Source organism: Amblyomma maculatum, chromosome 6 (genome assembly GCF_055883805.1).
Source record: "Amblyomma maculatum isolate TAMU_Amacu chromosome 6, ASM5588380v1, whole genome shotgun sequence".
NCBI classification, from domain to species: Eukaryota; Metazoa; Arthropoda; class Arachnida; order Ixodida; family Ixodidae; genus Amblyomma; species Amblyomma maculatum.
The window spans coordinates 95389024-95416398 of record NC_139349.1 but is presented as its reverse complement, the minus strand read 5'-3'; the positions used below and the strand labels follow the sequence as shown (position 1 = coordinate 95416398).

Genomic DNA, 27375 nt, shown 5'->3' with positions numbered 1-27375 from the left:
CCATTTTTCCTTACTTGGCAACATTTTTTACGGTTTCCCTTACATTTCCTTGATTGTTCCCGGTGGATGAAATTTCTGTGACAATTCCCGGTTTTCAAGGTAGCTAGACACCCTGGAAGCTAGGACCATAAAAATTCAATTTTGTTTGACCGAAAACCAAGACAGTCATAATTTTCATTCATGGCAGTGATGTGTAATCAACAAAAGCAATTTTCCACCGGAATCAGTCTTTTAGGCAAATGTATAAGAAACAAATAAAGAAAGTAAGAAAGAAAGAACTCTCAACTATGGTGAATAAAAAGCTAAATGAATTTGACCCCCCTGTACATGGCAGTTTTTGCTTCAAAGCCACAAAAACACGCTTCAAAAACTGACGAGGCAAAAAAAACACTTCAGGTAACATATATAGAAGAAATATGTTTCCCTGGGGACTGCAGCTTAAAAAAAAAAAGCGATCCGTTCAAAACAATAGGTTCTAGCATTGCTTGCACAGGCGATCAGGCAAAAAGGTTGCGAAAGGCTGCAGATGTTACATGTATGCACGGAAACAAAAATGATAATTACTTCTGAGATTGCTAACTTGAATAAAAATTCCAAAAAGCTATCTCCACTGGCAACATCAAACATCAATACAGAGATATGAGATACCACAGTGCGCGCGAGCTGGTTTTGCAAAAATTAACGCGTGTACTTCACTCACAATGCACTAACGATGCGTTGTTCAATGCAGGCGTATAATCATGCAAATGACAAAACTACGAGTTCTTAAAAGAGTATACCTGCTCTAATACGCCCCTTTGTTCTGAGGCACCTTCAAGCGCCCGTGACAGCCGGCTCGACGCGATTAAAACGCAAAAAAAAGTAAAATTAGAGTTTTTGTCTAAACAGACTAATGCGAAAAGATGATATTTTCCCCCCAGAAAGACACAAGACTGGGTTCCAAGCATATCCTTCAGAGCTGTCACATCAAGGCAGGAATATTGTGTAGATCAGGAGCGCAACAAAGCACGCACAAGAACTTCTACCCGTGCGCACACAACAACGTCGAGTCATAGCGAAACGAAAGCTAACACTCATGACCTATAGCGGCGCTCGCTGTAGCTGCCCCCATCGGAGAAATTAGGGAAGGGCACTCGCGTAGCAGATCTGTGTTACGTGTCTGTATTCCGCATTATAGCGCACGTGTAGCCCATAACTGTTTTAACATAATAAAAGAGCAGCCGATAAAAAAACAGCCGCTAGTGAGGATCGAACTCACGACCGCTGGTTTACGAGACCAGCGCTCTGGCACTGAGCTATAGCGGCGCTCGTTACAGCCCCTCCCATCGTAGCAGACATAAGGGAAGGGCACGCGCGTAGCAGACCTGTGTCACGAGTCTGTATTCCGCATTATACCGCACGCGTAGCCATACCTATTTTAACATGATAAAAGGACAGCCGATAAGAAAAATAACCGCCAGTGAGAATCGAACTCACGACCGCAGGTTTACGAGACCAGTGCTCTGCCACTGAGCTATAGCTTTTTTTTTCTTTATTGCCGGGCTTCGTCAAAGTACAATACAAAGGAACTTCAGGAGACTCAACAAGCACAAAAGCAGCCGAGGCACGTCGGCTAGGCATTGTCCAAATAAAATTCTCTGATATGCGTCAAAGGCTCTACATTTAACAACCGATCAGGAACACTTGAGACTGCTTTGATCACCTCAACAAATTTGTGCATTGTTTCCCGGAAGTACATTCGCTGAGGTCGAGCATCTGGATCACAGTAATACCCGGCCATGTGGGATCGCCATATGCTATGGAGGCCCACGAAGATGATAAGGTCCAATGGCGTCCCCTCCTCTTTTTGTTTAGGCAAAAACCTAATCCAATGAGGGTTTAGTGGTAAGTCTTTATTAATGGTCCTTTGTAGGACATTCCAGAAATTGACCCCCTCCCAACAATGCAAAAAGAAGTGATCAATCGTTTCCTGTTGTTTACAAATAAGGCATTGTGCACCCCATGGAAGAAAAAAAATTCCTTTGCCTGTTGAAATTATTTCACGTTCAATGTTCCTGTGTGTAGTTTAAAGAAGGTCTTTATGTCTGGCGCGACATACATCTCTTTAACGCGTTTTAAAACGTTACTACCGGGGCCTCCAGAGTGTAAGGCTCTGTACATGGGTTCCGGAATAACAGTGTCACGTAAATCCTTGTACAGTGATTTTCTGTTAACACTCGTTAAAAATTCTTTGGAGAAACGGACGGTCAGAAAACTCGCACTGAGGACAATCTCTCTAAAGAAGCAGTAATTCTTCCATTCAGATGTTGCATAGTAACAACCCAATCTGGCAATATGCGCCCGAGGCGCACTTGACACATGTTTCGAAGAAAGGGGTCTTTTACATCACGCAAAAACAAGATTTTATTTACAATTTGGCGGAGTTACAAATGCCCGAGTCCAAGTTCGCCTGCTCTGACGCACCAAAATAAATTGGTTCGACTACATCTTTCCCAACTTGAGGCCCAAATGAAGACTGTAATAATAGAAGGAGAATATTGATTAACCTATGTAATGATGTATTGTATTTGGGCAAGCCATTACACTTCGTCAGGCAACATCGACCACTGTAGTTACAGATATAAAATGTTGGGAAGCCATCACGAGTGGCGGGGGTGTATTGACTAATGTATGCCAATATAAAACACTGTGCAGTTTCTGTATATTCATTCGAGAGCCGTACAACGCTTGGAGTACATACCACCAGTTTGCTTTTGAAAAAATTATAACAAAGAGTGGCTCTAGAAAATATAAACAAGTAGCCGCTTTTCCCTTTCTCTATCTTCTCCCGAATTTCTTTCACTTGTTCTCGCCAATATGGCTCAGAATCCTTATATGGGATCCCAAGGTACTTAACGGGTGCTGTCACTCACGACACGCTAGCGAAAGTGTCAGGGGTTGAAGGCCAATCTGCGTGCCAGAATCCGAAGTATTTTTGTCAGTTCACCCTACTTCCGCTTACAGTACTGAAGTGCCTTACCACGTCGACTGTCTCACTCACACTGCTGTCGTCAACACAAAACACCGCAAAGTCATCTGCATATGCCAGAAGCTTGGCTTTCGTTTATTGCTGTCGGTAAGCATAATTTGAATTATTTTCAAATATATGCAAACACAGGGTTTCAATATACATATATATAGAACAAGCCCGTAACAATATATATATATATATATATATATATATATATATATATATATATATATATATATATATATATATATATATATATATATATATATATGTGGCTGCCTTGGCGTACCGAACGTTGTACACTTATGCGGCCCCCAGTTGCTTATTTACGATTAACCTTGTGCTGCAGTTAAGGTACGACATGGCAACTCCCTCACGAATTACAGAGCCGACATTAATATGATCTAGAATGCAAAACAGCCACACGCAGTCAATTGCTTTCTCCAGGTCGCGCAGGAGGACTGCCACATGGGCATACATAACATCACAGTACTCGAGCCCACACCTCGCTTTATGTATGCTATGAACGATGAATCTTTGAATCTACATGTTTGGTGAGACCCCACTATAGCCTGTATTACGGCTTGCAGCGTTGCCGCAAGTACCTTCATGTAAATCTGGTAATCCTCATTTGTTAAGGCAATGGGCCTGAGCGATGATACCTGTCTTAATTTTTCTATTTGTTCTGTTTTCGGCATGAGTATGCTGTAGGATGATGCGTACGATGAGGGCAGCTGCTTTAATTCATAAGTTTCACTAAACACTGCACATAATAGTGGTACAAGGTCTCCTTTGAAAGTTTCATAGAATGACGCGCTTGAACCGTCTGGCCCTGGCGACTTTCCTGCGTTTAACTTATCAATGGCTCATTCTACCTCACTTTCAGTAATCGCTCGCTCTAATCTTATTTTATCTTCATCCCGCACACGTGGCATCGCCTCCAGAAAATCTTCCTTAAATCTTGCCACATCAACGTGCTGCATAACGAAGAGCTTTTCATAATATTCTAAGAATACTTGACCGATGCTACCGTCGTTCCACACGTTTTACCACCCCATTCAATTTCCGCAACATGATTGCGCCGAGCATGGGCTCTTTCGAGCCCATGCAAATTCCCGACTGTATGCCCAGGTTATACAGCTTGCCGTTCGTTATTCTATCCAGTTCGTCTTTTACCATCTCAGTGAAAATTTCATCCTCTAATATCGTATTATTTAGTTTCCATAGTGCCCACTGGAATTCGCTAGATCGTTTTTTTAAAACCTACTCTAAGCAAAACCATGCAGTAGTCTGAGAATGTAACGGTACGACATCATAGCTGTGGCATTTTGGCACTATATCTAAAGACACATAAACTCGGTCCAGTCGGGCATGACTACGGCCTTTAAAATGCGTGAAACTAACCATGCAATTACTATCCACACATTCAGCCACATCTTTCAAGGCGAAATGGTCAATTAAATAGAGCAGAATATCAGTGCTTCCTATGGGGCCTAGTGCTGGTTTTGTCGGCGGCATTTAGTACGCAATTGAAATCACCCATCAATACTATCTATTTCCCTGTGCTTAGGTACTGCTTGATGCTTTCAAAAAACAAAACACGCTCTTCCAGCCGTGCATAAATGCATATGACGCGCCATTCAGAACTGTACTACGAAAAATAACCCACGACACAGCTCCCGAAGGACACGAAGCGTGCCCCTGTACGTCAGGGTTCGGCAGCTTTTTCAGAAAAACCACATCTCCTGCTGACGTACTTTTTGCGTGGCTCATGATTGTGTAAAATCTCGACAAACATTGCACCATGCTCCCAGTCTCTTCTTCCCCTTCAACTTTTGTCTACTGAATGACAAGCGAATCATTCACACGGTCAGGTAAAAGCCGGTAAACTTGGTTCTGCTTTTCTTTTCCCGGCTAAACCCCGTACGTTAAGCGTAGCCACGGTCAGTGATTGAGCAGGAATAATTTTTATCAACGGTAAAAAGACCGAGAGCACGGTGCTTACCTTTCGTGTCCAGTCCGGAGCTAGACGTCGTCACCGCCACCGGAACCATCCGGTGCAAGTGTCTGGGCCTGTTGAAGTGGCGCCCTGTCGCACCCTCGCTTCTCCGCCGTAACGCTAGGCCGTGGCTTGAAGATTGGTCGACGGGCTTGGACAGCTTTCGTCGGCGGCTCCTTCACGCTGGCGGCTTCCGTCTTGTCCCCGTCGTCGCTAGTCTGGGCGTAGGGGCTCTTAGCTGGGGTGTTGACGATAGTCATGCGTGCATCGCCATTTTCCGGCTGCACTGCAGTCTCTGACATGGTGGTCTTGGCATCCTGATTGCTTGCTTCGTCTTTCACTGTACGTTCCTGAATTGTAGTTTCTTTCACTTCCTTAGTTACGTCCTTGGCATTATCGCTGCCACTAGAAGATACCGATGATTCCAGAGTTGTTTCTCCCTTCCCTGTCCGCTCAGTGCCTTTTGCCGCATCCTCAGAGACTTCGATGGTCAAGTCCGCCGCATCGTCCGCAGCTAGAGACCCGTAGCTGCTGCGTACGTTCGGACACACTCGACGTCGCTGTGTCCGTATCGCCTGCATATCGAACACCTCGGCACCTTGCACTCTCGGCATACTTGGCCTGTGCCGCGGCACCGCAGGCTCTACAACAAGGGACAATTCGCCGCCGACTCGTACCTGATGAGGCAGGTCGTCTACTTTTATACCAGGTATCAGTTTCAGAAAAATAGTCCTCGTTGTCGAGCCCTTTTCTTTGACACCTTGAACGCGCCAGCGCTCCCGTGCCACCTCAGTTACCTTGTCCTGACGTCTTCGTCAGCTACGCCGTGTAGCAGCTAGTGCAGCCGCAACTTCACCTGATGGTCCTCGGGATCCATGACGATACAGCGTTGATCTTTCACCTTAATCTCCTCAGGCTTCTTATCCGAACCTGTTGAGCTGAAGATCAAAGCCCAGATGTGGTTGATCTGGTACGCCCCCAACGCCACAACGTGGGGGAGTGCGAAAGCGCTGTCGAGGGCTTCCGTAAAGTTCTCAACCCTGTAAGGCCTCAACCGCACGTTAGCGCGCAAAAAAAAAACGATGTTGAGTACAGTCGAGCGCGATATGAAGATTATCGCGCGTCGACCAGCCTAGCACTCCAGGTACCTGGCGGCCGGGTTTGGAACAGGAAAAATCATGATTTCATACTATTCTCTCCCTCGTTCGCTGTTCCATACAAGAACCATCTCCCCCGCGACAAACTCACTGCCCTTTCTCTCTATTCTAACCTTTCCGTTTGTGGCGATAAAGTGTCCAATTTCAGATAATACCGAAGAATAAGTCGTGCGCACGACGATCACTGCCTGTTTTCCAAACCAAAAAAAAAATGATGTCCTAGCAGGGAGCGACGGCTGCTGAAGGAACAGCAAAAAGAGTGAGGGAAGCTGGCTTGATACCCCCTTCGCCTCGGCAAAGAATTCTGGGCCATGCCGCTGTTCATGTTCCCTGTCGACGCTCGCGCGATAATCTTCAAATCGCGCTCGGCTGTACAACACGCCCTGTAGGCAAGGTGGGCAAAATATCCTGGTACTTATCATCGGCGTCTTCAGTCAGTTTCTGCGACCAGCATGGGCTGCTATCGTCGCTCCGCCGGAGCTCATGATTCCGCTTTCGTACACGCTGGTGGCCGGAAGTAGAATCGCCACTGAGCTATAGCGGCGCTTGGTGCAGCCACCTCTTTAGGAGCAGATATTAGAGGAGTGCGCACGCGAATAAACAACTGTGGCGTGAAACTGGAATCAACATTAGCGTACTAAAGCGAGACTTACGTTCCCCTCATAAAAGGGGAGCTGAAAAAAATTTAGCCGCCAGTGAGGATCGAACTCACGACCGCTGGTTTACAAGACCAGCGCTCTGCCACTGAGCTATAGCGGCGCTTGCTGCAGCCACTGCTTCAGGAGCAGGGATTAGAGGAGCGCGCACGCGCGTAAACAGTTGTGTCGTTCAACTGGAGTCAACATTAGCGCACTAGAAGCGATACTTACGTTTGCCTTATAAAAGGGGAGAGGAAAAAAATTCAGCCGCCAGTGAGGATCGAACTCACGACCGCTGGTTTACAAGACCAGCGCTCTGCCATTGAGCTATAGCGGCTATTTTTTTTCTTTATTGCATGAATTGGTACAAATACATCAGTAAAAGATCGTGGTTGCCATGCCCCTTGGCTGACAACCGTGTCTGATGGACTTACATTACCACAAGTTCGCCCATCAGACTTAAGACCTCCTCCGCAGCGTCTTGCTGCTTCAACATTTCTTTTAGTTTATACACTTGTTCAACAAAATAATCACATACAGATCGTGCATCGACATCACAGTGTCTATAAGCCATCCTACTCCTCCAAATACTGTGAAGGCCCAATAGCATGATGAGGTCATACTGAAAATCATTAACAGTTGTCAAGTACCGAATTCCACGTGGCGTCAATGGCAGGCCTTTTTCCTGGATTGTCATGTTCCTGGATTGTTGGGATGCGGTGTTTTACTGGGGTGTGTTACAAAGGACACTTAAAAGAAAACCACTGAGCTGTATCGGCGCTTGGTGCAGCCACGTCTTTAGGAACAGAGATTAGAGGAGTGCGCACGCGCGTAAACAGTTGCGTCGTTAAACAGGAGTTAACATTAGCGCGCTATCGCATTAGCCTTATAAAAGGGGAGAGGAAAAAAATTGAGCCGCCAGTGAGGATCGAACTCACGACTGCTGGTTTACAAGACCAGCGCTCTGCCACTGAGCTATTTTTTTTTTCTTTTTTTTCTTTATTGCCTGACTTCGGCAGGGACCACAATACACAAAATTACTTACAGGGCACAATGAGCAATCATTAATACAAGAATCAGCCAGGAGGGTTGTGGCGTCGTCATGTTAAAAATTATCTTAGGGTCACTAATGGCTCCAATCTTCCGAGCCACTCGGGAGCTTCAGGAGCAAGTTTCTGAATTTCAGTCTATCTATTCATGCCTTCCCGAAAATAGATCCGTGTTGGTCGTGCGTCAGGATCACAATGGTATCGCCAAATACAGTGGAGGGCCATTAGCATAAGGTCAAATGGCACCCCATCCTCTTTCTCTACTGGCAAGTACCTAATACCATGCGAGTCTAACGGAAATTCCTTTTCTAAAGTCCTTTGTAAAATATCCCAAAAGTATACCCCTTTCCAACAATGTAGGAAAACCTGGTCTAGAGTTTCTGGCTGTTTACAAATTAAGCAATGCGAACTCCAAGGTGAATATAACTTCTTCCCTTCCAAGCACTTCTTTACTGGCAGTGTTTCCGTGTGTAAATTAAAGAAAAAAGTTTTTACATTTGACGGCACCTGCATCGCCTTCACCCCCTTAAGTACGTCGCGTCCTGGTCCTCCACTGTATAAGGCCCTGTACATTGGTATGGGAAGAACTACGTCACACAAATCCTTGTACAGCTTCTTACTGCTAACACAAGATAAATATTCATAAGAAAATCGAACAGACAGGAATTGCACACTCGCGACAACTTCTCTAAAATAACCAAAAATTCGTCCCGATACACATTCGGTCGAGACAACAAAGTCCGGCAGTGCCTTTCCGAGCCTTAATTGGCACACAGTACGCAAAAATAGATCTCTTACATCGCGAACAAAAAGAAATCTGCTGAAAATCTGTCATAGAAATAAATGCCCCAAACCCAGTTCACCGTCCTTCACCCGCCTAAACAAGCTGGTCCGGCTACATCGTTCCCATTCTGCTGCCTACACAAAAAGGGCAAATATTCGGTGCAGTCTCTGTACGTTGATCCTTGCACAATGCAACACTTGCATCATGTTCAACAGCTTCGACATAAAAAACACATTGCACACTGTGGCCCTGGCGAAAACTGACAATTGTTGCCCTTTCCACCCCTCCACCTTTTCCCGCGTGGCTTGAGTCTGTGCCCTCCAGTACGATTCGCTATCGCGATAACTATCTAGTGGGACGCCCAAGTACTTTACTGGTGTTGTCACCCAGGACATGTTTGCGAACTTCTCGGGCGTCGTTGGCCATTCTCCGTGCCAAAGCCCCAGGGACTTTGACCAATTAACTTTACTGCCGGAAACCTTTGTGAATTCTTTTACAGACGACACGGCCTCGATTACCCCTTCGCGATTCACTGCGAATACAGCCATATCGTCCGCATATGCCAGCAGCTTAACTTCTGCAGCTTGCAATTGGAAGCCACAAATTTTGTCGTTTTCCATGATATTTAAACACAGTGTCTCGATGTAAATGCAGAATAGCAGAGGGCTGAGGGGACAACCCTGGCGCACCAATCGCTGCACGTTTATGGGGGCTCCCAAATTCTTATTTACAATCAATCTTGTTGTGCAGCTTCGGTATGCCATGGCCACTCCCTCGCAAATGACGGACCCTACATTCACATGGTCGAGTATGCAGAACAGGATTTCATGCGAGACGCAATCAAATGCTTTCTCCAGATCCAACTGAAGGATGGCTACACAACTGTTTGTGTGATCACAGCACTCAAGCACACTCCTAACTTTATGCACATTGGAAACAATGGATCGACCCATGATCCCACACGTCTGGTGTGGTCCAACTAACTGTTGAATTACTGACTGTAGTCAACGGGCTAAAATTTTCATAAATACTTTGTAGTCTACATTCGTGAGTGCGATAGGGCGATATGCTGTAACCTGTTGTAACTATCTGCTTCATTGTATTTAGGAATCAACACTGTGTGGGATTTGGAATAAGACGGGGGCAATACATTTACTTTGTAGGACTCGTTGTACACAGCTCTCAGTACCGGCGCTATTTCATGTTTGTATGCTTTGTAGAACGCCGCGCTTATCCCGTCGGGGCCGGGAGATTTTCCCGGGTTCAATTTTTTCTATGGCTAGCTCGACCTCTGACGCGGTTATTGAAAGCTCCAGCCTATCTTTCCGTTCATCATCTAATCGCGGTAAAGCGCTCAGAAACTTTCCTTTGAATGGGTTTACTTCCACGTCTTGCTTTGTAAACAGCGTTCGATAATATTCAAGAAACGCCTGCTGGATATGACCGCTTTCTCCAGATAACGCCCCGCCCCATTCCATCAGTTCAATGTGGTTTCGCTGAGCATGCGTCTTGTCGCTTCCTAGTGCTCGTTTCGACGGTGTCTCCCCAGCAGCTATATCTTGCGCCTTCACCTGCACATGAGCACCACGATAGCGCTCTTCTTCGAACAGTTCAATCCTGTTTTTTCATTTTCCTAATATCGTCCATCCATTTACTAGGCTCTTCGCTTTCTTTTTCAAGTAGTCTAGCCAGCAAGGATCTTAAATTGTCCTCCACACGCTTCTCTTCTTGTCGTATACAGCTTGACCGTTCGATTGCTGCTATCTTTATTTGCTCTTTGCAAAGTTCCCACTGCTGCCATATTTTCATCTCCCCCTAGACTGTATTTTGTCAATTTCTTCGCTTACTTTCCTGCTAAAGATATCGTCTGTAATGAGCTTATTATTTTATTTCCACGTCTCCCATGAAAACTGATTGCCTCGATTTTTTGTCCCTATCCCGCACTCCACTAAACAATGATCAGAAAATGAAATCGGTACTACATTGTAACTACTACATTTTGATATGACGTCCGTAGACAGATAAATGCGATCCAGCCACGCATGGCTTGACCGCTGGAAATGTGTAAACTTCACACAACGCGATCCTTCTAAGCATTCCGCCACGTCGTCAAGGTTGGTAGTGTCTACAATTTCTGAGAGAGCCTCAGTACTTGTGTCCCTAAACGCTCTGGTACTGGATTTATCGCAGCCTCTCAAGACGCAATTAAAGTCGCCCATGACAATCAGGGATTTCTCACAACTGAAGTACTTTTGTACGCTTTGAAAAAAGGCTACCCTCTCATCCACAACATTTGAAGCGTACACACTAATAATGCGCAAATACTTTTTGTTGTACATAAAATCAACACAAACACAGCTGTCCGACGGACATGCCATATGCGCCTGAACCTCGAGTCCGGGCAATTTCTTAACAAAAATGACACAGCCCGCAGACGTGCCAACTGCGTGGCTCACTACTGCAAAATACCTAGACGCGAAACGTCGCACCATGTTACCGGTCTCTTCTTCATCATCAACTTTCGTTTCCTGCACGGCCAGGGCGTCGATGTCATGCTCAGTTAAAAGGCGGTACACCTGGCCCTGCTTCTTCTTGCTTGCCAGTCCCCTGAGATTAAGTGTACCTACTTTTATCGGAGCCGCAGAAGCCATTTTCATACAGAGGAAAGAGGCCGGTAACATGGTGCTTACCTCTCGCGTCTAGCGCGTGGCTAGACGACGTCTTTGACACCGGAGCCATACGGTGCTGGCGGCAGGCCTGGCTGCGGTGGCGGTTTGTCGTGGTCTCTCCTCTCCGCCGACACATTAGGTCGCGGCCGCACAGTGGGCCGCCGTCCTTGGCTGGTTTTTGCCGGCGGCTGCTCGACGCTGAGAGCTGTCGCCTTATCTCCCTCAGCACTGGTCTGGGCGTGGGGCCGCTTCGATGGGGCAGGAACACCGATGGAGCGGGCGGCGCTCTTGTCATGGTTCTGCTCAAACAGAGTCGCTGATTCTGCTTCCTTGAGTGCCGGCCCGCTTACTCCTTCAGTCGGCTCCTCCATCTGGTTTCCCGCAAGTTCTCCCGCTTCAGGTTTCCGCCCGGCATCGCTGCTGGAAGGTCCTGAAGAGTCCGTAGCGCCGGTTTTCTTTTCCCGTTCAATGCCTTTAGCGGATACCTCGGCCTCCACTCCGTCCATCAGGAGCTCCTCCGTGTCGTCTTTTGACGCGGCACCCGTAGCTGCCGCGTAAGTGCGTACACAATCGTTGTCTGCGTGGCCGTACCGACGACATTTCGTACAGCGGCGGACTTTGCATTCCCGGCGCACGTGACCGGTGCCGTGGCAGCGGAGGTACTGCATCGGGCGTCCAGGCGCCACGACAAGGGCCAATTCTCCGGCGACGCGTACCTGATGTGGCAGGTCGTCCACTTTTAGGCCCGGCTTCAACTTCAGTAGGACAGTCCTTGTCGTAGAACCCTTGTCATTGACGCCTTGCATCCGCCACCGCTCACGCGTGACTTCCGTCACCTTGCCAAACGCCGCGAACGCCGTCCGGATGTCGTCGTCGGCCACGCCGTGAAGCATCCAGTGAAGCCGCAGCTGTACCTGCTGGTCTTCCGGGTCAATGATGAGACAGCGGCGTTTCTTCACTTGCAGCTCCTTGAAGGCGAGCAGCTTCTTTGTTGCCTCCGCACTCCGCAGGGTAACCGCCCAGACATGGTTGATTTAGTACTCCCCCAACGCAACCACGTCGGGGAGCGCACCGGACTCGGCCAGGGCGTCACGAAAATCTTCGACCCGGAAAGGCCTCACTCGTACATCGCCGTGAAGAAAACCCGTGTTTAAAACAACACGACCGGTTGGCAGTGTAGGCAAAATGATCTGGTAGTCCATATCTTCGCTTGCATCGATCTTGTTTCCGCGGCCGTCAACAGCCGCTATCGCCGCTCCGTTGGAGCCCATGACCCTGCGATCCGTTCAGCTCGGCTGCCGGAAGCAGAAATCTGCCACTGAGATATAGCGGCGCCGGATGGAGCCACTGCTTCAGGAGCAGAGATTAGAGGAGCGCGCACGCGTGTAAACAGTTGCGTCGTTAAACTGGAGTCAACATTATACCCTCTTTACACGGGCAGTCCTAACCGTGGTTAAGCTTAACTACAGTTACGGCGCTTAACCGTCGTTAGAGCCAGTCGCAGTTAGCCGCGCTTACACACAGTTTAAGCATCTCGGTTAGTGCGAGGGAAAAGATCATGTGATACTCGCCCGAGTGAAGGTATAAATTCACCTATCGAGGCGCATTAGTATAAAAAGCTACTTTTAAAAGAATAAGCAAAAGAAAAAATGTTGTGTTTCATGCTAAGACCTGTTTGAAACCTTTTTTTACTTGAACATGTGGCTGACGCTAGCGAAAAGCTAAAAGGAAGTCTTAAACAATGACCACAGTCGACTTCGTAGCCGACTCCGCGCTCAACTTTCGCCTCTTTTTACCGTGACTGCGTAGTGCGACACATCAGTGCTGGTGCTTTCGCTACTTCCGCGTCTTTTCTTTCACCGTTGGTGCGACTTCGTTCGCTGTGCACTGTGCATTTTTTGCCATCAAGCCTGCGATGGCCCTCAGCAGACCTGCGGCGTACCTGTCTCTCCGTGAGCGAAGTTTGTGGACGTACCCGCGCCCTAACTCGTGGTATGAAACAACGCTGCCGCGTCTTCTGGACAGCGGATTTCGAGAAAACTTTCGCGTCAACCGCGCTACATTCCGTTACGTAGTGGCAGTTTGTGGAAGTATGCGCCGGCAAGACACAAATATGAGAAAAGCCATCCCAGGGGAGAAACGTGTGGCGATTGGCCTGTACTGCCTCGCAACATCAGCTGAAGAGCGACCTGTTGCCAACTTGTTTGGCGTGAGCCCCGCCTCAGCGAACCTTATCTTTCAAGAATTTTGCAGCGTGATTGTGGAGAAGTTGGAAGCACGATTTGTGCAGTTGCCAACACTTAACGAGCTGCATGAGCACATGCGTGAATTTGAAGCAGTCTGCGGCTTCCCACAAGGTGTCGGTGCACTGGATGGCTGTCATATAGAGGTGTGCCCTCCAAAGCAAGAAGCTACAGACTACTATAACTATAAGGGATGGTATAGTGCCATCTTACTTGCTGCCGTCGACCATGCCTACAGGTTCCTGTACACCAACGTTGGGAGCCCTGGTAGAAATAATGACTCGGCTGTATTTCAAAAGTCTCGGTTGCCTGGTGTTCTGGCTAGTCCACTATTCAGAGGGGAAACCAAGATCATTGAAGGTGTGGAAGTTGGCCCAATTATTCTTGCGGACCAAGCATTCCCCTTGAAGAATCATTTAATGTAACCATTCCCCCTACCTGGCGCCTCTGGATCTCCCTCACAGACCTTTAACTACCGGTTGTCCAGTTCTATACAGATCTCTACAGCAGCCAAAGTAGTCAGGACCGTAATGAGATTGGCGGTAGGGAAAAACAGTCAGACGTTCCACCAGTGACGAAGGACGAGGTCAAGAAAGCACTAGAAACTGAAAAGGGGGAAATCAGCTGGAGAGGATCAGATAACTACAGATTTGCTGAAGGACGGGGGGGATATCGTGCTAGAAAAACTGGCCACCCTGTATACGCAGTGCCTGGTGTCATCGACGGTACCGGAACCATGGAAGAATGCAAACATTATCCTCATTCACAAGAAAGGGGACTCTAAGGACCTTAAAAATTACAGACCAATCAGCTTACTGTCTGTTACGTGTAAGGTATTTACTAAGGTAATCGCTAATAGAATCAGTACAACATTAGACTGCAATCAAGCAAAGGATCAAGCAGGGTTTCGGAAACGGTACTCTACTATCGATCATATCCATACCATCAATCAAGTGATAGAAAAATGCTCGGAATATAACCAGCCCTTATACATAGCATTCATTGATTACGAAAAAGCATTTGACTCAGTTGAAACCTCGGCGGTGATGCAGGCATTGCGAAATCAGGGGGTAGACGAGCCGTACGTGAAAGTGCTGGAAGATATATATAGTGGCTGCACAGCAACCATAGTTCTGCACAAAGAAAGTAACAAAATTCCCATAAAGAAAGGTGTTAGGCAAGGAGACAGAATCTCCCCAGTACTATTCACAGCTTGTTTAGAGGAAGTATTCAGAGACTTGGAATGGGAGCAGTTAGGGATAAGGGTAGATGGAGAATACCTCAGTAATCTGCGATTTGCTGATGACATTGCTTTGCTAAGCAACTCGGGGGATGAACTGCAAATAATGATTGATGACCTAGACAGAAAAAGTAGAAAGGTAGGCTTGAAAATCAATATGCAGAAGACTAAGGTAATCTTCAACAGCCTCGGGAAGGAACAGCAGTTTACATTAGGTAGTGAAATACTGGAAGTAGTAGGCGAATATGTCTACTTAGGACAGGTAGTAACCGCAGATCCAGACCATGAAAAGGAAATAACAAGAAGAATAAGATTGGGATGGAGCGCATTTGGCAAGCACTCGCAGATTATGACTAGCAGCTTACCGGTATCGCTCAAGAGGAAAGTATACAACAGTTGCGTCTTGCCTGTACTCACCTATGGGGCTGAAACGTGGAGGCTAACCAAGAGAGTTCTACTTAAGTTGAGGACAACCCAGAGGGCTATGGAACGAAAAATGGTAGGGGTAACATTAAGAGATAGGAAGCGTGCAGATTGGGTCAGAGAAATAACTCAAGTTACCGACATTCTAGTGGAAATTAAGAAGAAGAAATGGACATGGGCAGGACATGTAGTGCGAAGAGAGGATAACCGATGGTCGCTGAGGGTAACGAACTGGACTCCAAGGGAAGGAAAGCGTAGCAGGGGGCGGCAGAAAGTTAGGTGGGCGGATGAGATTAAGAAGTTCGCAGGGGTCAAGTGGATGCAGCTAGCACAGAACCGGGTTAAGGTGAGAAATATGGGAGAGGCCTTCGCCCTGCAGTGGGTATAATCAGGCTGATGATGATGATGTCCAGTGCCAGAAGTGTTGTGGAAAATGCATTCGGACGTGTGAAGGCACGCTTTAGAATGTTGCTAAAGGGCCTTGAGTGCAACATTCATAGTGTGAATAACGTTGTCCGTGCTGCTTGTGTATTGAAAAACATTTGCGAGCAGCTCAACGACCAATGTGATTCAAGCTGGTTTGGTGTGGCCAAAGTGCAGATGAAAAGCGGCCTCAGCCACTTTGCACAAGCAACCGCGAAGAGCCGTTAGGAGTGGCTGTCAGGAATGCCCTGGCGAAGCACCTTGCCGGGAACTAAAGTCCGTTCATGTGAACTGTTCAAAGGCATTTGGGAAGGCGCTCCTGCCAAGAACTAACAGCATTTATCAGAGTCACTCGCATATTTGTGAAAAAGCAGGCACTGCAGCTTCGGCTCACCTTCAAAGGCTAACACTGTATGCATGTGAAGCATTCCTTCTAGGGTGAAGGTTGCGAGGGTAACGACTAGTGTGCTAAGTTACATAAGCTACATGTGCTTCTGAAAATTGTCTTCCATTAATTATATAGCTGACATGCATTATTTTTACCGTAATGTGCTTTTTTTCTTCTTCAAAAGCGCGACGTTTTTCTTTACAATTATAGCCTCATGTTAAGCTATAAAATGATGTGGTTCATATCAACCAACAGCACTTCTTATGACAAACAACTCATCACCTACGCGCAACCTTTGTCTATAAACTTGTTAAGCCATAAAAATATCAATTCTTGCTCTAGTCTAAACAGATCTGTCTTCAAACAGTTCTGCTAGCACTCAGTAGTAAAATATTGGCTTAAGCATCCCATTCTTATAGTATTCATTTCTGTTAAGCACTGCTGGTTATGTAGCCAATTCAATGTCATTGTACTGCCCTTTTGTTTTCGTGTCGCATGGTCTTGTGTTTCTTGTGTTTGTGTCACATAACCTGCTACTCTTATCGGTTACTGTTTATTTCATTCTGATATTCATGTATGAGAGGTCATCATCCTACCATATTGCCAATCTGAAACTGGCCGAGACCTTGTCAAGCTGTTCAAGCTTTTAGTCTTGCACTCCTACTTATGAAAGGAATATAATGAAACGCTTTCTCTATATAAACCTTTCCAATAAGGGCTCCCTGGGTGCTGCCATATCGCTCACTGTGTGCATCAGAAGCTAGCTCAGTGGAAGCGGCAATGGAACTGGTTTGCAATAACCCAGAGAGAAGGCGTTTTGGCATGAGTCTATAATTCAATTTTGATACCATCTACACTTGCATTTCTTCATCACGGCAGCTAGTTCTTCAGTTAGCACAGACACATGCTATTAAACTGTAATTCAAATATATCCACAAGTTTTCAAATCACTTCTGCGCAGTGTTTGAATAATGAGTGTGAGAGGCCTCCTCCTTAGCTTCTTACAACCCTTTTGCAGGCAGTGCCAACTCTGACCCCACATAGCATGCTGCCGTGCTGAGTGTGCGCGAGCAGTAAAGATTCTGTAGGCATGCAGTGCAGTGACAGGCATTAGCACGGTTTATCTGAGTAAACACATTCAAAATGCTGACCTTAAAGATTGGACAACTGCGGTAGGCACTAGTTTGATGTCTTCTCAGTTGATGCTATGTCATATGACTGATGCCAAGATAGTATCCATTTCCAGGTGTGTTCTAGTAGTGCCAGGTTGTGCATCTGGGCAATCTGCGTGTTAACCCCCATTAGCTTTACTTCACTGCAATAGGCGCTTTGTTTTCTTGTGCTTACAAATATGTGCGACCTTGCTGCTTTCCAACATTTACCGCACCTGTAGTCATGTCTTACGCAGGTGTAGATTCGTCTAAACGATTGATCGAACAGAACTTTAAATAAAATTTCATTTCAGACTGTTTTGCAGGTTTCATATTCAGAGTACAGAAATGCTAACATGACTATAAACTTTTAAGTTCATATTTGATTTGGCGGCAAGGCTGCGCTATTAATATTACATTTGATTGGTTTGGAACGTACTATTTGCACGTCCCTACATGATTTGCCCCAGTAGGCAAAAAATTTGTGCGACACCTCAGTGCAGGCAGCTATGAATTCTTCATAAGTTCTTAAAATGCGTTCCAAGACAGCAACTTTTTTGAATTGCAAATTACTAGTATATGGACAAATGTAATACAAAAATTTCAGCAAAAGAAGATCTCAATTCATCACATCGCATGAACTGTAATGTCATGAACTGCAAACCAACAAACTTTCAGTACTTTTCGTCACTCTTTATTGAGAGTGTCACTGTTTTCTTTATTGTCCAAAAATTTTGCTAGCAGTCTCACCATACTAGCACTAATTTCATTGCCCTCTTCTTGGAGGCGAACCATGTTTTTGGGCATTTTATGCGCCTTGCGGTCAGCGTGAGCTGCTGCCTTCGCTTCTCCTCTATGGAGGGCCAACAACTGTTCCATTGCTGACCCTTGTCGCTTGCGGTGACTTTTTAGCACACTGCTCCTTTCAGAGCTTGTGCCAGCACCGGCTGTGTCTCCGTTGATGCCATCTGTACTAAGTTGTACAGGTACTGAAGCATTTGCACTTGCAGGGGAGCTGGCAGCAGTTAGTGTGAGGCCGTCTGTGGTGCTCTCTTCAGGCACTCTGTCGTCCCATGACAGCAGCATGTCTGAGCCGTCTGGTGCCTCATTGACGACTGGCAGCTGCACATGATGAAACATGGGAGACGGCATGTTTTATCATCCCAGGAGAGAGGAAAGCAATCATAGGCTGCAACAGTATATTGAAAAAAAAACACAACTTTGTGCTGGCCACGATGGAAAAAGGCAGAGGTCCAAATTTTTCAGAACCTAACTATATAAATATAACATGAAGAGCCGAGCAATACAGTATACGAAGCTCATCACTCAAAATAAATAAGGAACAATATGTTAAACACATGCAATCATATGGGCATGGTCGACCCAAGGGTAAAGCCACCTGAGGAGTGTGACTTGAGCAAAAGTATACATGGATGGTTGTGGGAGTGGTTCACTCTAGACAAGCCCCAGTTGGTTCATTATCTGTTATTGGCCAGCCTTTTGTAATGAGGACTATGCTGCACGCTGAGAAATGAGTAGTAATACAATTCTGCAGTGATATGATGAACTGATAACAGGCAATGTTAGAAATCACAAATTACCTCTAAACTTTCCTCGACTCGCCCATCATCGTTGATCGGTAGGCTGCCGAGGAAACTGTGGAGCTGCCAGTAGAAGGTCCATGGGACACCAGGCGACCCAATTGAAGTGCCTGTACGTCTCAAATGCCTGGAAAAATAAAAATGATTTGAACTATTAAATGTACTTTTTAAAAAATGGACAATTGAGGATTGTGATCGCAAAACTTCTCTTGGTGCATTAAGCATACGCATTTGCACTGAAGGAAAAAAAAATTACTAATACAGATTACATTTACAATGTGCGTTTAATCCTACAAGTTGCAGCCTTGGAAGCAAAGCAGCGACTGGCTATTATGGTTCAGCTATCGGGATTCTAACTTAGTGAATTTATAGATTTATTTATTTCATATATATTTCCAGGCTTCGATTCGCTGTATATACTGCTTTAGAGATACTGCTAGTACACAGTGAAGCCTGGAAGAAATGCCTAATCACATATCGGCAAATGCCTAGCGGCGTTCCAGGCTTCACTGTGTACTAGCAGTATCTGTAAAGCAGTATACACACCGATGACTGGAAAATATATATGAAATAAATAAATATAGGAATTAACTAAATTACTGCTCTAGCGCGTGGGTCAGAAATAGCGACGCGTACAGATTGCGGTGCAGCTTGTAAATAGTTTCCAAATAAACACAACGAACAACACGTGTAGAACGAGGAGGACGAAGTTGTCATGCAGCGCGGTGCACGTGTGCACGAGCGAAGACAAATAAGAAAGACTGTATTCTAAATGCTGCGCATGCTGCCTCTGCCGTGAGTCCTTTATTACTCTCAAGTCGTTAGCACCTTTACAACGCATTTGCAAGTTTACCTCGGACACTCAAGAACTAACCAATGTGCGACGACGGGAAGAGAATCGACGCGTAGCTCAAGTGACAGCACGTCCTACTATCGCACACTCAAGGCTGACGCAAGCAGCTCAGCTGCACTATGAAAACAGCGTCAAGAACCTGACGGTACAATCATCGTGCAATATAGATCGCACTTACCGGTATTTTTTTGTGAGGTTATCCATCTTCTGCTTCACTTGCTTTGCTGTATACGGGCCTTCGCCCGGCGCTAGCCCGGCGTTCAATCCAGCAAATATTGCTGCGTATATTCGTGCATTGCGCGTGTTACCACGCAGCGCAGGCAGCTGGTCCTCCCAAATGCGTATCAAGGCCGCGGTTGTAGAATCGGGCCAGATGACATGCCGGTGAGAGGAAGAGTCGTTTGCCGACGTTGTTGCTGTCACGGGCGCCGCCATTTTGTCAGTTTACCAGGTTTGCGTCGCAAACCGAGGTTGGCCAGCTCGGTTTCGGTAACTGCGGTTAGGTGGCGCAACTGCAGTTTCGTCTGCCGTGTAAGCGCGGCTAACTATAGTTTCGGGGAACTGTAGTTACGCTAACCGTGGTTAACTCTGCCCGTGTAAAGAAGGTATTAGCGCACTAGAAGCGATACTTACGTTTGCCTTATAAATGGAGAGAGGAAAAAAATTCAGCCGCCAGTGAGGATCGAACTCACGACCGCTGGTTTACAAGACCAGCGCTCTGCCACTGAGCTATAGCGGCGCTTCGTGCTGCCACTGCTTCAGGAGCAGAGATTGGAGGAGCGCGCACGCGCGTAAACAGCTGTGTGGTTAAACTGGAGTCAACATTAGCGCACTAGAAGCGATACTTACGTTTGCTTTATAAATGGAGAGAGGAAAAAAATTCAGCCGCCAGTGAGGATCGAACTCACGACCGCTGGTTTACAAGACCAGCGCTCTGCCACTGAGCTATAGCGGCGCTTGGTGCTGCCACTGCTTCAGGAGCAGAGATTGGAGGAGCGCGCACGCGCGTAAACAGCTGTGTGGTTAAACTGGAGTCAACATTAGCGCACTAGAAGCGATACTTACGTTTGCCTTATAAAAGGAGAGAGGAAAAAAATTCAGCCGCCAGTGAGGATCGAACTCACGACCGCTGGTTTACAAGAACAGCGCTCTGCCACTGAGCTATAGCGGCGCTTGGTGCAGCCACTGCTTCAGGAGCAGGGATTAGAGGAGCGCGCACGCGCGTAAACAGTTGTGTCGTTAAACTGGAGTCAACATTAGCGCTCTAGAAGCGATAGTTGCGTTTGCCTTATAATAGGGGGGAGGAAAAAAATTCAGCCGCCAGTGAGGATCGAACTCGCGACCGCTGGTTTACAAGACCAGCGCTCTGCCACTGAGCTATAGCGGCTTTTTTTTTATTGCCTGCTTTGTCAAATACACTGCAAATATGACATAAAACACTGTGACCATGGCGTGGTCAGCGTGAATGCTTAAAACGTTTTAAAATGAACAAGTTCATCTAGGACGCCAATCCAGTCGGGAGGTTCTGGCAATGTACGGTAAACATCTCGTAAGTACATAATGCTTTCAATGAAATTCTCCCTGACTGGACGGACGCTTACATCGGCGTGCCTAACAGCCATCTTTGTTCGCCATATGCTGTGGAACCCCAGAACCATGATCAGGTCATAAGGAATGTCTCCATCGTTTTCAATTGGTAGAAAACGGATTCCGTATGGTGTTATCGGTAGGTCTTTCTTTAGAGTCCTTTGCAAGATGTCCCAGTAGAAGACTGGATCCCAGCAATCAATAAATACATGATCTATTGTTTCTGGTTTCTTGCATAATATAAAATTAGTTGTCCATGGAATGAATATTCCCTTTTCCTCTAACCAAGTCTTAACTGGAAGCGTCCCTGTATGAATTTTAAAGAAAAAGGTTTTAATGCTGGGCTTAATATTCATCTTTTTAACTCTCTTTCAAACATCATTTCCTGGGCCTCCACAGTATATTGTTGGGTGCCTGGGTGTTGTCAACATTGTATCCAGTAGGTCTCTGTACAGTTTTTTCCTTTGCACTGAACTTAAGTACTCAAGGGAAAATCGAGCCTTTAAGATTTGGAATGCAAGTACAACTTCTCGCCAAAACCCAGTTACTGCGCGTCCACCGTCATTGCATGATGAAACAATAAATTCAGGTAAGGCATTGCCTAAGTGCACATGCATTACTGTGCGCAAAAAAAGAGTCTTTCTGGTCCCGAAGAAAAATAAATCGCGAAACGATTTGTCTTAGAAACAGGTGAGACAGGCCTAATCCACCATTACAAACAGAATGAAACAAATTCGTCCTACTAGTACGTTCCCAACTTGCCCCCCAAATGAAAACCGCGAACACTCTGTGAATGTTTTGCATATTTGTGCGTTTCATGAGCAAAAATTGGAGTACGAACCACACTTTGGATATCAAAAAAAAAAGATTGCAGACAGTCGCGCGGGCAAACATGGACAAATTACGGCCTTGCCAGCCTTGCGTCTTTTCCCTGACCCTGTCTGTTTCTTGATGCCAGTACTGCTCTCTATCTTGATAGCTATCAAGGGGCATACCTAGATACTTCGTAAGCAACGATGTCCATCGCATGTTTGCAAACGTTCCCGGTCTTTCGTTCCAGTTACCATGCCAAAAGCCAGCCGATTTTTCCCAGTTAATCTCACAGCCAGTTGCGGTGCAAAACCCGCCAGCAACCTCGACTGCCTCACTTACACTTTGTCAGTTCACACAGAAAATGGCTATATCATCCGCGTACGCAAGTACTTTCACTTCGAATGCTTGTAGCTTGAATCCACGGATTCTTTCATTATTAATCAGGCTTAAACAAAAGGGCTCTAGATACAAGGCAAATAGAAGAGGGGACAATGGACATCCTTGGCTTACTGACGATCGCACGGCTATTGCGTCCGTAAGACTTTTATTTACAATAATACGAGTAGAGAACCCAGCGTATGCCATTTTTACTCCATCTGCGACAACACTTCCGATATTTACATGCTCTAAAATGGTGAAAAGGACGTCATGTGAAACGTTGTAAAATGCTTTTGACAAGTCGAGCTGTATCATTGCTACATGGCACTCTAAAACGCATCTTGCTGTGTGTACATTTGTACAGATAGCGCGGCCCTTAATGCCGCACGTTTGGTGTGGACCGACCAACTGTTTAATGACACCTTGCACCCTCCTTGCCTATACTTTCATAAACAATTTATAATCCACATTTGTGAGGCTTATAGGTCGATAGGACCCCACCGATAGAAGTTTGACTGCATCATCTGATTTAGGAATTAAGACAATATGTGAAGCTTTGAAAGATGGCGGTATTTGTTTAACATGGTATGTTTCCTTCATTACGCAGTACAATGCCCTGCTGGCTTCTGATTTGAATTTCTTGTAAAAAGCAGCTCCTAATCCGTCAGGACGGGGTGATTTTCCAGCGCTTATTTCTTCTATAGGCCGCTAAATTTCAAGTACACTTATTGGTTCCTCAAGCCTGGCTTTAACTTCATCCTCAAGCCTGGGCAAGGTCTGCAAAAACTGACTTTCGAATTGTTCTTTCCTTTGCTTAGCCCGCCCAAGTAGCTCACTATAGTACAGTCGTGAGCAGCCTTGTCTAGAGCGCGCCGACAGTGTTCCGCGGAGCAAGTCAGCGCCATCTAAGGTTAGGCTCTGAGTTCGAATTATGTGTCCCATGCGCATGCGCGGCCAAAATAAAGCAGTGCCTGCTCGTGGGTTCCCGGCCTCATTTCCATCCAGTGATTGCGCTTCATGCCGCCAGGTACGCGCTTAATGATAAGTAACATCAGTCTGTAAACCAACGTGTTTCGCGCGAATCACGAAGCAGCTAGGCAAGTGGAATGTGATATCGGGTTATCGCTAGGTTCAAAAGCAATTGCAAGTGATAGCGGATAATCGCGCGCTTCAAACACCATAGCAAATAGTGCGAGAATTGGGCCTAGTTAGCCGTTAGGTGTTTGTTTTCGTCCTGTCCGTATACGGTTACGACCACGCACGTTGCAGGCGTCTCGCTTGATGGCGTGTTTTTGGGCCGAGTTATAAGCTATAAGGGACACAGCATTTTGCATCGCTATAGATATAGGAACTTGATTTCCTCCACGATGAGGTACAGCGACGATGAGTGGTGCGTATGCAGGAACGCGCATTATTCCGCTATCAGTCGCGCTTGCTTGCCTGGCCGTCTCGTTGCATTCGAGAAACACGGCGTCATCGCGACGCTCTGGGGACCGTCACAACCTCACAAATTATGGTGCCTCGATGCGGAGAGCGGGCGCGCATCGAGGCACCCTATCACAAATGCAGTCAATACGACCCTAGCGGCAAGAAAAGTGTTCGCAAGGCAGGGGTTGGATGTTGAAGTGATGAGCAGGCATCCTTCCGATTTGCCGCGCATACGCACGGGACGCATACCTCAAACCCAGAGCCTAACGTTAGATGTCGCTGACTTGCTCCACAGAGCCCTGTCGGCGCGCTCTAGACAAGGCTGCTCACGACTGTAGTCAACAAACGCTTCTTTGATAACCTCGCATTCTGTTGCAACTTCGTTATGGTAAAGTATCTTTTGAATTTTGTTTTTTTCCCCGTATCTTTTCTAGTCACCGAGTGAGCGCTTGTTCGGTGTCTCGCCAACCCATAATCGCTCTGCTCGTGCTCGCACAGTAGCTCCCCTATATCTTTCTTCATCGATAAGCACAAGTTTATTCTTAACTTCTTTTATCTGCTTCGACCATAATTCAGGCGTCCCGCTATCTAGGTTCAGCAACAAGTTGAGTTGACGGTGCAGATCTTTCTCGTTCTCTTTACTGATATGTCGCAAAATGGTAGCTCTTTCTATTGCTTTCGTTTTTATATTGTTCCTAAAACTTTCCCACTCACTCATCCAGTCCCCTGATTTTGTCGCAAACAGTGCGTTGAACATTTCCTTTACTTCGTTCACATAGCTCTCATCATCCAAAAGTTTAGAATTAAATTTCCAAAGCTCCCAGTTAAATTTAGATTGATTTTCCTTTGCACCTATGCAAAAAACTACTAGGCTGTGATCTGTAAATGACACGTGCTTAACTTCATAACTTCGGCACAGAGGCGCGAGTTCTAGGGAAATGTATGCACGATCTAGCCTCGCATGGCTTTCTCTTTGGAAATGGGTGTACTGGCGTTGTCCACTAGGTGATAGAAGCCAACCAACGTCTTCTAGATGATACTCTGTGGTTAAGGTCCTTAATAAGTGTGCGCTAGGGTCCTGCACAGGCTGAAATTTTACGCGATCTTCAGGCATACATACACAATTGAAGTCACCCACCATAACAACTCATCTTTCACCCTTCAAATGCTGTTCGAACTGCTCGAAGAACAACCTACGCTCCCCTTCCTTATTAGGTGCATAGACGCATATCATACGCCATTTCAAATTAAAGAAGGAAAAGTCAACAACAATCAGGCGTCCAGAAGGGCACACAGTGACTGCCTCATCGATCATGCCCAGACTGTTGCGAATAAAAATAACACACCCTGCCGAATTGCCAACAGCATGACACACACATACATTGTACCTATCTATGAATGGTTGCCCCATGCGGTCCGTTCAAGGCGGATGTAAAATGATGGCGAAGGCTGGGCCCAAAAACGGTCTAGCGCGACAGCAGCACAGCCACTTTGGGGGGGCCGAAGCACTTAGATAATGAAATTCAAAAGCACATATAAAAACGCTATAAAGAAATAAATATTTTAATGCCACGTTTTATAAAATAGGTAAACTATTTCAGCAGAACATTACGCCGCATTTTTAATTTTTTGCAACGTTCTTGTCGCGCCCCCTGTTGATGAGTGTGCGGTGCATTTGCAGCTTGACTTTGCAGGCCTTGTTTCGGCACCCGGCCACAGTGGCCGCGGGAGCTCACGAAGCGGTTTCTTATCGCCAGTCTCGAAATGCCCCTTTTGCGAAGTTTTCGTCGCCCTTGCGCGTCGGTTCTCTGTCACCGTTTTGTAAAATTTGCACCCCGCCGCACCGCTGCGGCAGTTTTCTCGGTTTTGTCGTTTCCTTCGACGTGCGGCCAGTGCGAAGTCTTTTTCCGTCTTTGCACGCTTCGCGCTGTTCTTTTGAAGCGCTTAGCGCTTGGTTTTATTTCAAGATGAGCTTGCGACGTGTGAAGAAACGATGCGCCGTGGCACACTGCGACAGAATGGACAGTGCCGTCGGTGTCAAGCTACACCGCTTCCCGCTGGACTTTCACAGGTGAGCTCTTGTCAGTGTCGTCTGCTACTATGCGTCTGCTCTAGGTATGCTCCGAATGCTTTCGTTGGGCTGTTCGCTGCTGTTTCTGTAACCAGTTCATGCGCACGTGGCTTCATTTTTTTGGCAATATTTATGTACTACACTACAGGACACACACTTTAAGTGCTGAACTGTGCGAAAGAGGCCCACTATTTGTCTGATTTATGGTGTTTCATGCAGCCGGCTATCACCAGCGTTAACTTGATACCGGGCTCTCAGGAGCAACCACGCGCATGCCACTGACCGGAAGGCCAATTTAAAACCAATTGTGCTGCCTGACAGGTCTGAGCACAACACTGTTTACTTTTCCAACACCGCGAAGCCAATTTGACCCTCGCAACTGGTAGTATCGAAATTCAGCCACGTGTATAGGCGCTGCCTTGAGGGTGCTTTAACTGAATTCACTCAGCAGGAGTTACTGCCTGTCTTCTTATTGCTATTCTGCATATGCATGACCGTTAGGGTAACTTTGAACGCACTTCATTCTCGTCAATCTTAACCATAGAAAAATATAGCTACCCGCATGGCATGAGGACGAGCGTACGTAATTGCACTCTTAGGCGCTGAGAGCTTGGGGCGAGCATTTACTACCATAGTTCAGATATAATGGAAGTATATTGTACTGCGGTTAGCATTGACAGGAATAATGACGCATTGGCGTTTGGAGTATGCAGTATTCCTTACGGCGCAATTGTGAATAACGTGCACGTTGCATCACGTCCAGGTGCCGAGCGTGGGTGCAGTTCTACCACAACGTCAGCCTGGAGAAGAAGACACCATGGCAGCTTCGAGACTTGCGGGTTTGTTCCAGCCACTTCGAACCGTCTGCGTATCTGTCGTCAAAAAGGCTGCGACTCATGTTGATGCGCCTACTTATGTCATGTCATGTTTGCCTCAATTGAAGCTGTCCTAGCACTGTCTTCTATGCTTTTCAATTTCCTACCTGGCAACGTTCGTGAAACTGCAGGGCCTTTCTCTATCCACACTGTGACCATTGAGATGAATAGTCAGCTTAAAGAAACTACTGCTTGAGCTGCCTGTGACGCGTATTTTTTGTTGGTGTGCTTTATCACTGTATTTGTTTGGTTGCTGTAATAAACCATGAATATGAAAACCATAGTTGCCGTACGCTGTATTGCAAACTGTGCACTTCAGCCTGTGCTTTGTGCATCATACCTTGTACTCAAAAGTACTAGCACCAGTATTTCCACCAAGGTTTCCACTATGAATCATGCATGATTGCATTCTTAGCCAGCCAAGGTAAGCCAGCGTCTGAAAGTGTTGCTGCCTTCTTTGCCAGTCACTTTCATTGGGTTCCGAATTACAGATTAGCAAGGCCATAACTAGCAGGAACTCGAGCACATTTGACTGGCAAAGGTTGGTGCGCACTGAAAGGCAACCTTCATGAGATACCGGCTTGAAAATGCGGGT

At 46.4% G+C, this 27375-nt stretch overlaps 1 protein-coding gene and 7 non-coding genes across 8 annotated transcripts; all 8 read right to left on the bottom strand.

Annotated features, from left to right (window-relative positions):
* Positions 1-1233: 1233 nt before the first annotated feature.
* On the bottom strand, positions 1234-1305 carry TRNAT-CGU (transfer RNA threonine (anticodon CGU)). The gene has a single exon. It is a non-coding gene; the product is annotated as a tRNA-Thr (tRNA).
* A 241-nt stretch (positions 1306-1546) lies between these two features.
* LOC146186334 (uncharacterized) lies at positions 1547-6083 on the bottom strand. Its single transcript, XM_084605660.1, has 2 exons — positions 5016-6083; positions 1547-2515 (listed from the first exon to the last, which is right to left on the bottom strand). Exon 1 carries the CDS (start codon positions 5621-5623, stop codon positions 5036-5038), a length of 588 nt encoding a protein of 195 aa, XP_084461786.1. The 5' UTR covers positions 5624-6083; the 3' UTR covers positions 1547-2515; positions 5016-5035.
* A 770-nt stretch (positions 6084-6853) lies between these two features.
* On the bottom strand, positions 6854-6925 carry TRNAT-UGU (transfer RNA threonine (anticodon UGU)). The gene has a single exon. It is a non-coding gene; the product is annotated as a tRNA-Thr (tRNA).
* A 144-nt stretch (positions 6926-7069) lies between these two features.
* TRNAT-UGU (transfer RNA threonine (anticodon UGU)) lies at positions 7070-7141 on the bottom strand. The gene has a single exon. It is a non-coding gene; the product is annotated as a tRNA-Thr (tRNA).
* A 13154-nt stretch (positions 7142-20295) lies between these two features.
* TRNAT-UGU (transfer RNA threonine (anticodon UGU)) lies at positions 20296-20367 on the bottom strand. The gene has a single exon. It is a non-coding gene; the product is annotated as a tRNA-Thr (tRNA).
* Positions 20368-20511: 144 nt separating this feature from the next.
* TRNAT-UGU (transfer RNA threonine (anticodon UGU)) lies at positions 20512-20583 on the bottom strand. The gene has a single exon. It is a non-coding gene; the product is annotated as a tRNA-Thr (tRNA).
* Positions 20584-20727: 144 nt separating this feature from the next.
* On the bottom strand, positions 20728-20799 carry TRNAT-UGU (transfer RNA threonine (anticodon UGU)). The gene has a single exon. It is a non-coding gene; the product is annotated as a tRNA-Thr (tRNA).
* A 144-nt stretch (positions 20800-20943) lies between these two features.
* Positions 20944-21015, bottom strand: TRNAT-UGU (transfer RNA threonine (anticodon UGU)). Its single transcript has one exon. It is a non-coding gene; the product is annotated as a tRNA-Thr (tRNA).
* Between the last annotated feature and the right edge of the window lie 6360 nt (positions 21016-27375).

Coding starts and splice junctions, on each gene's coding strand:
- LOC146186334 (XM_084605660.1), bottom strand. CDS start 5,623: ATGCCGAGAGTGCAAGGTGCCGAGGTGTTCGATATGCAGGCGATACGG.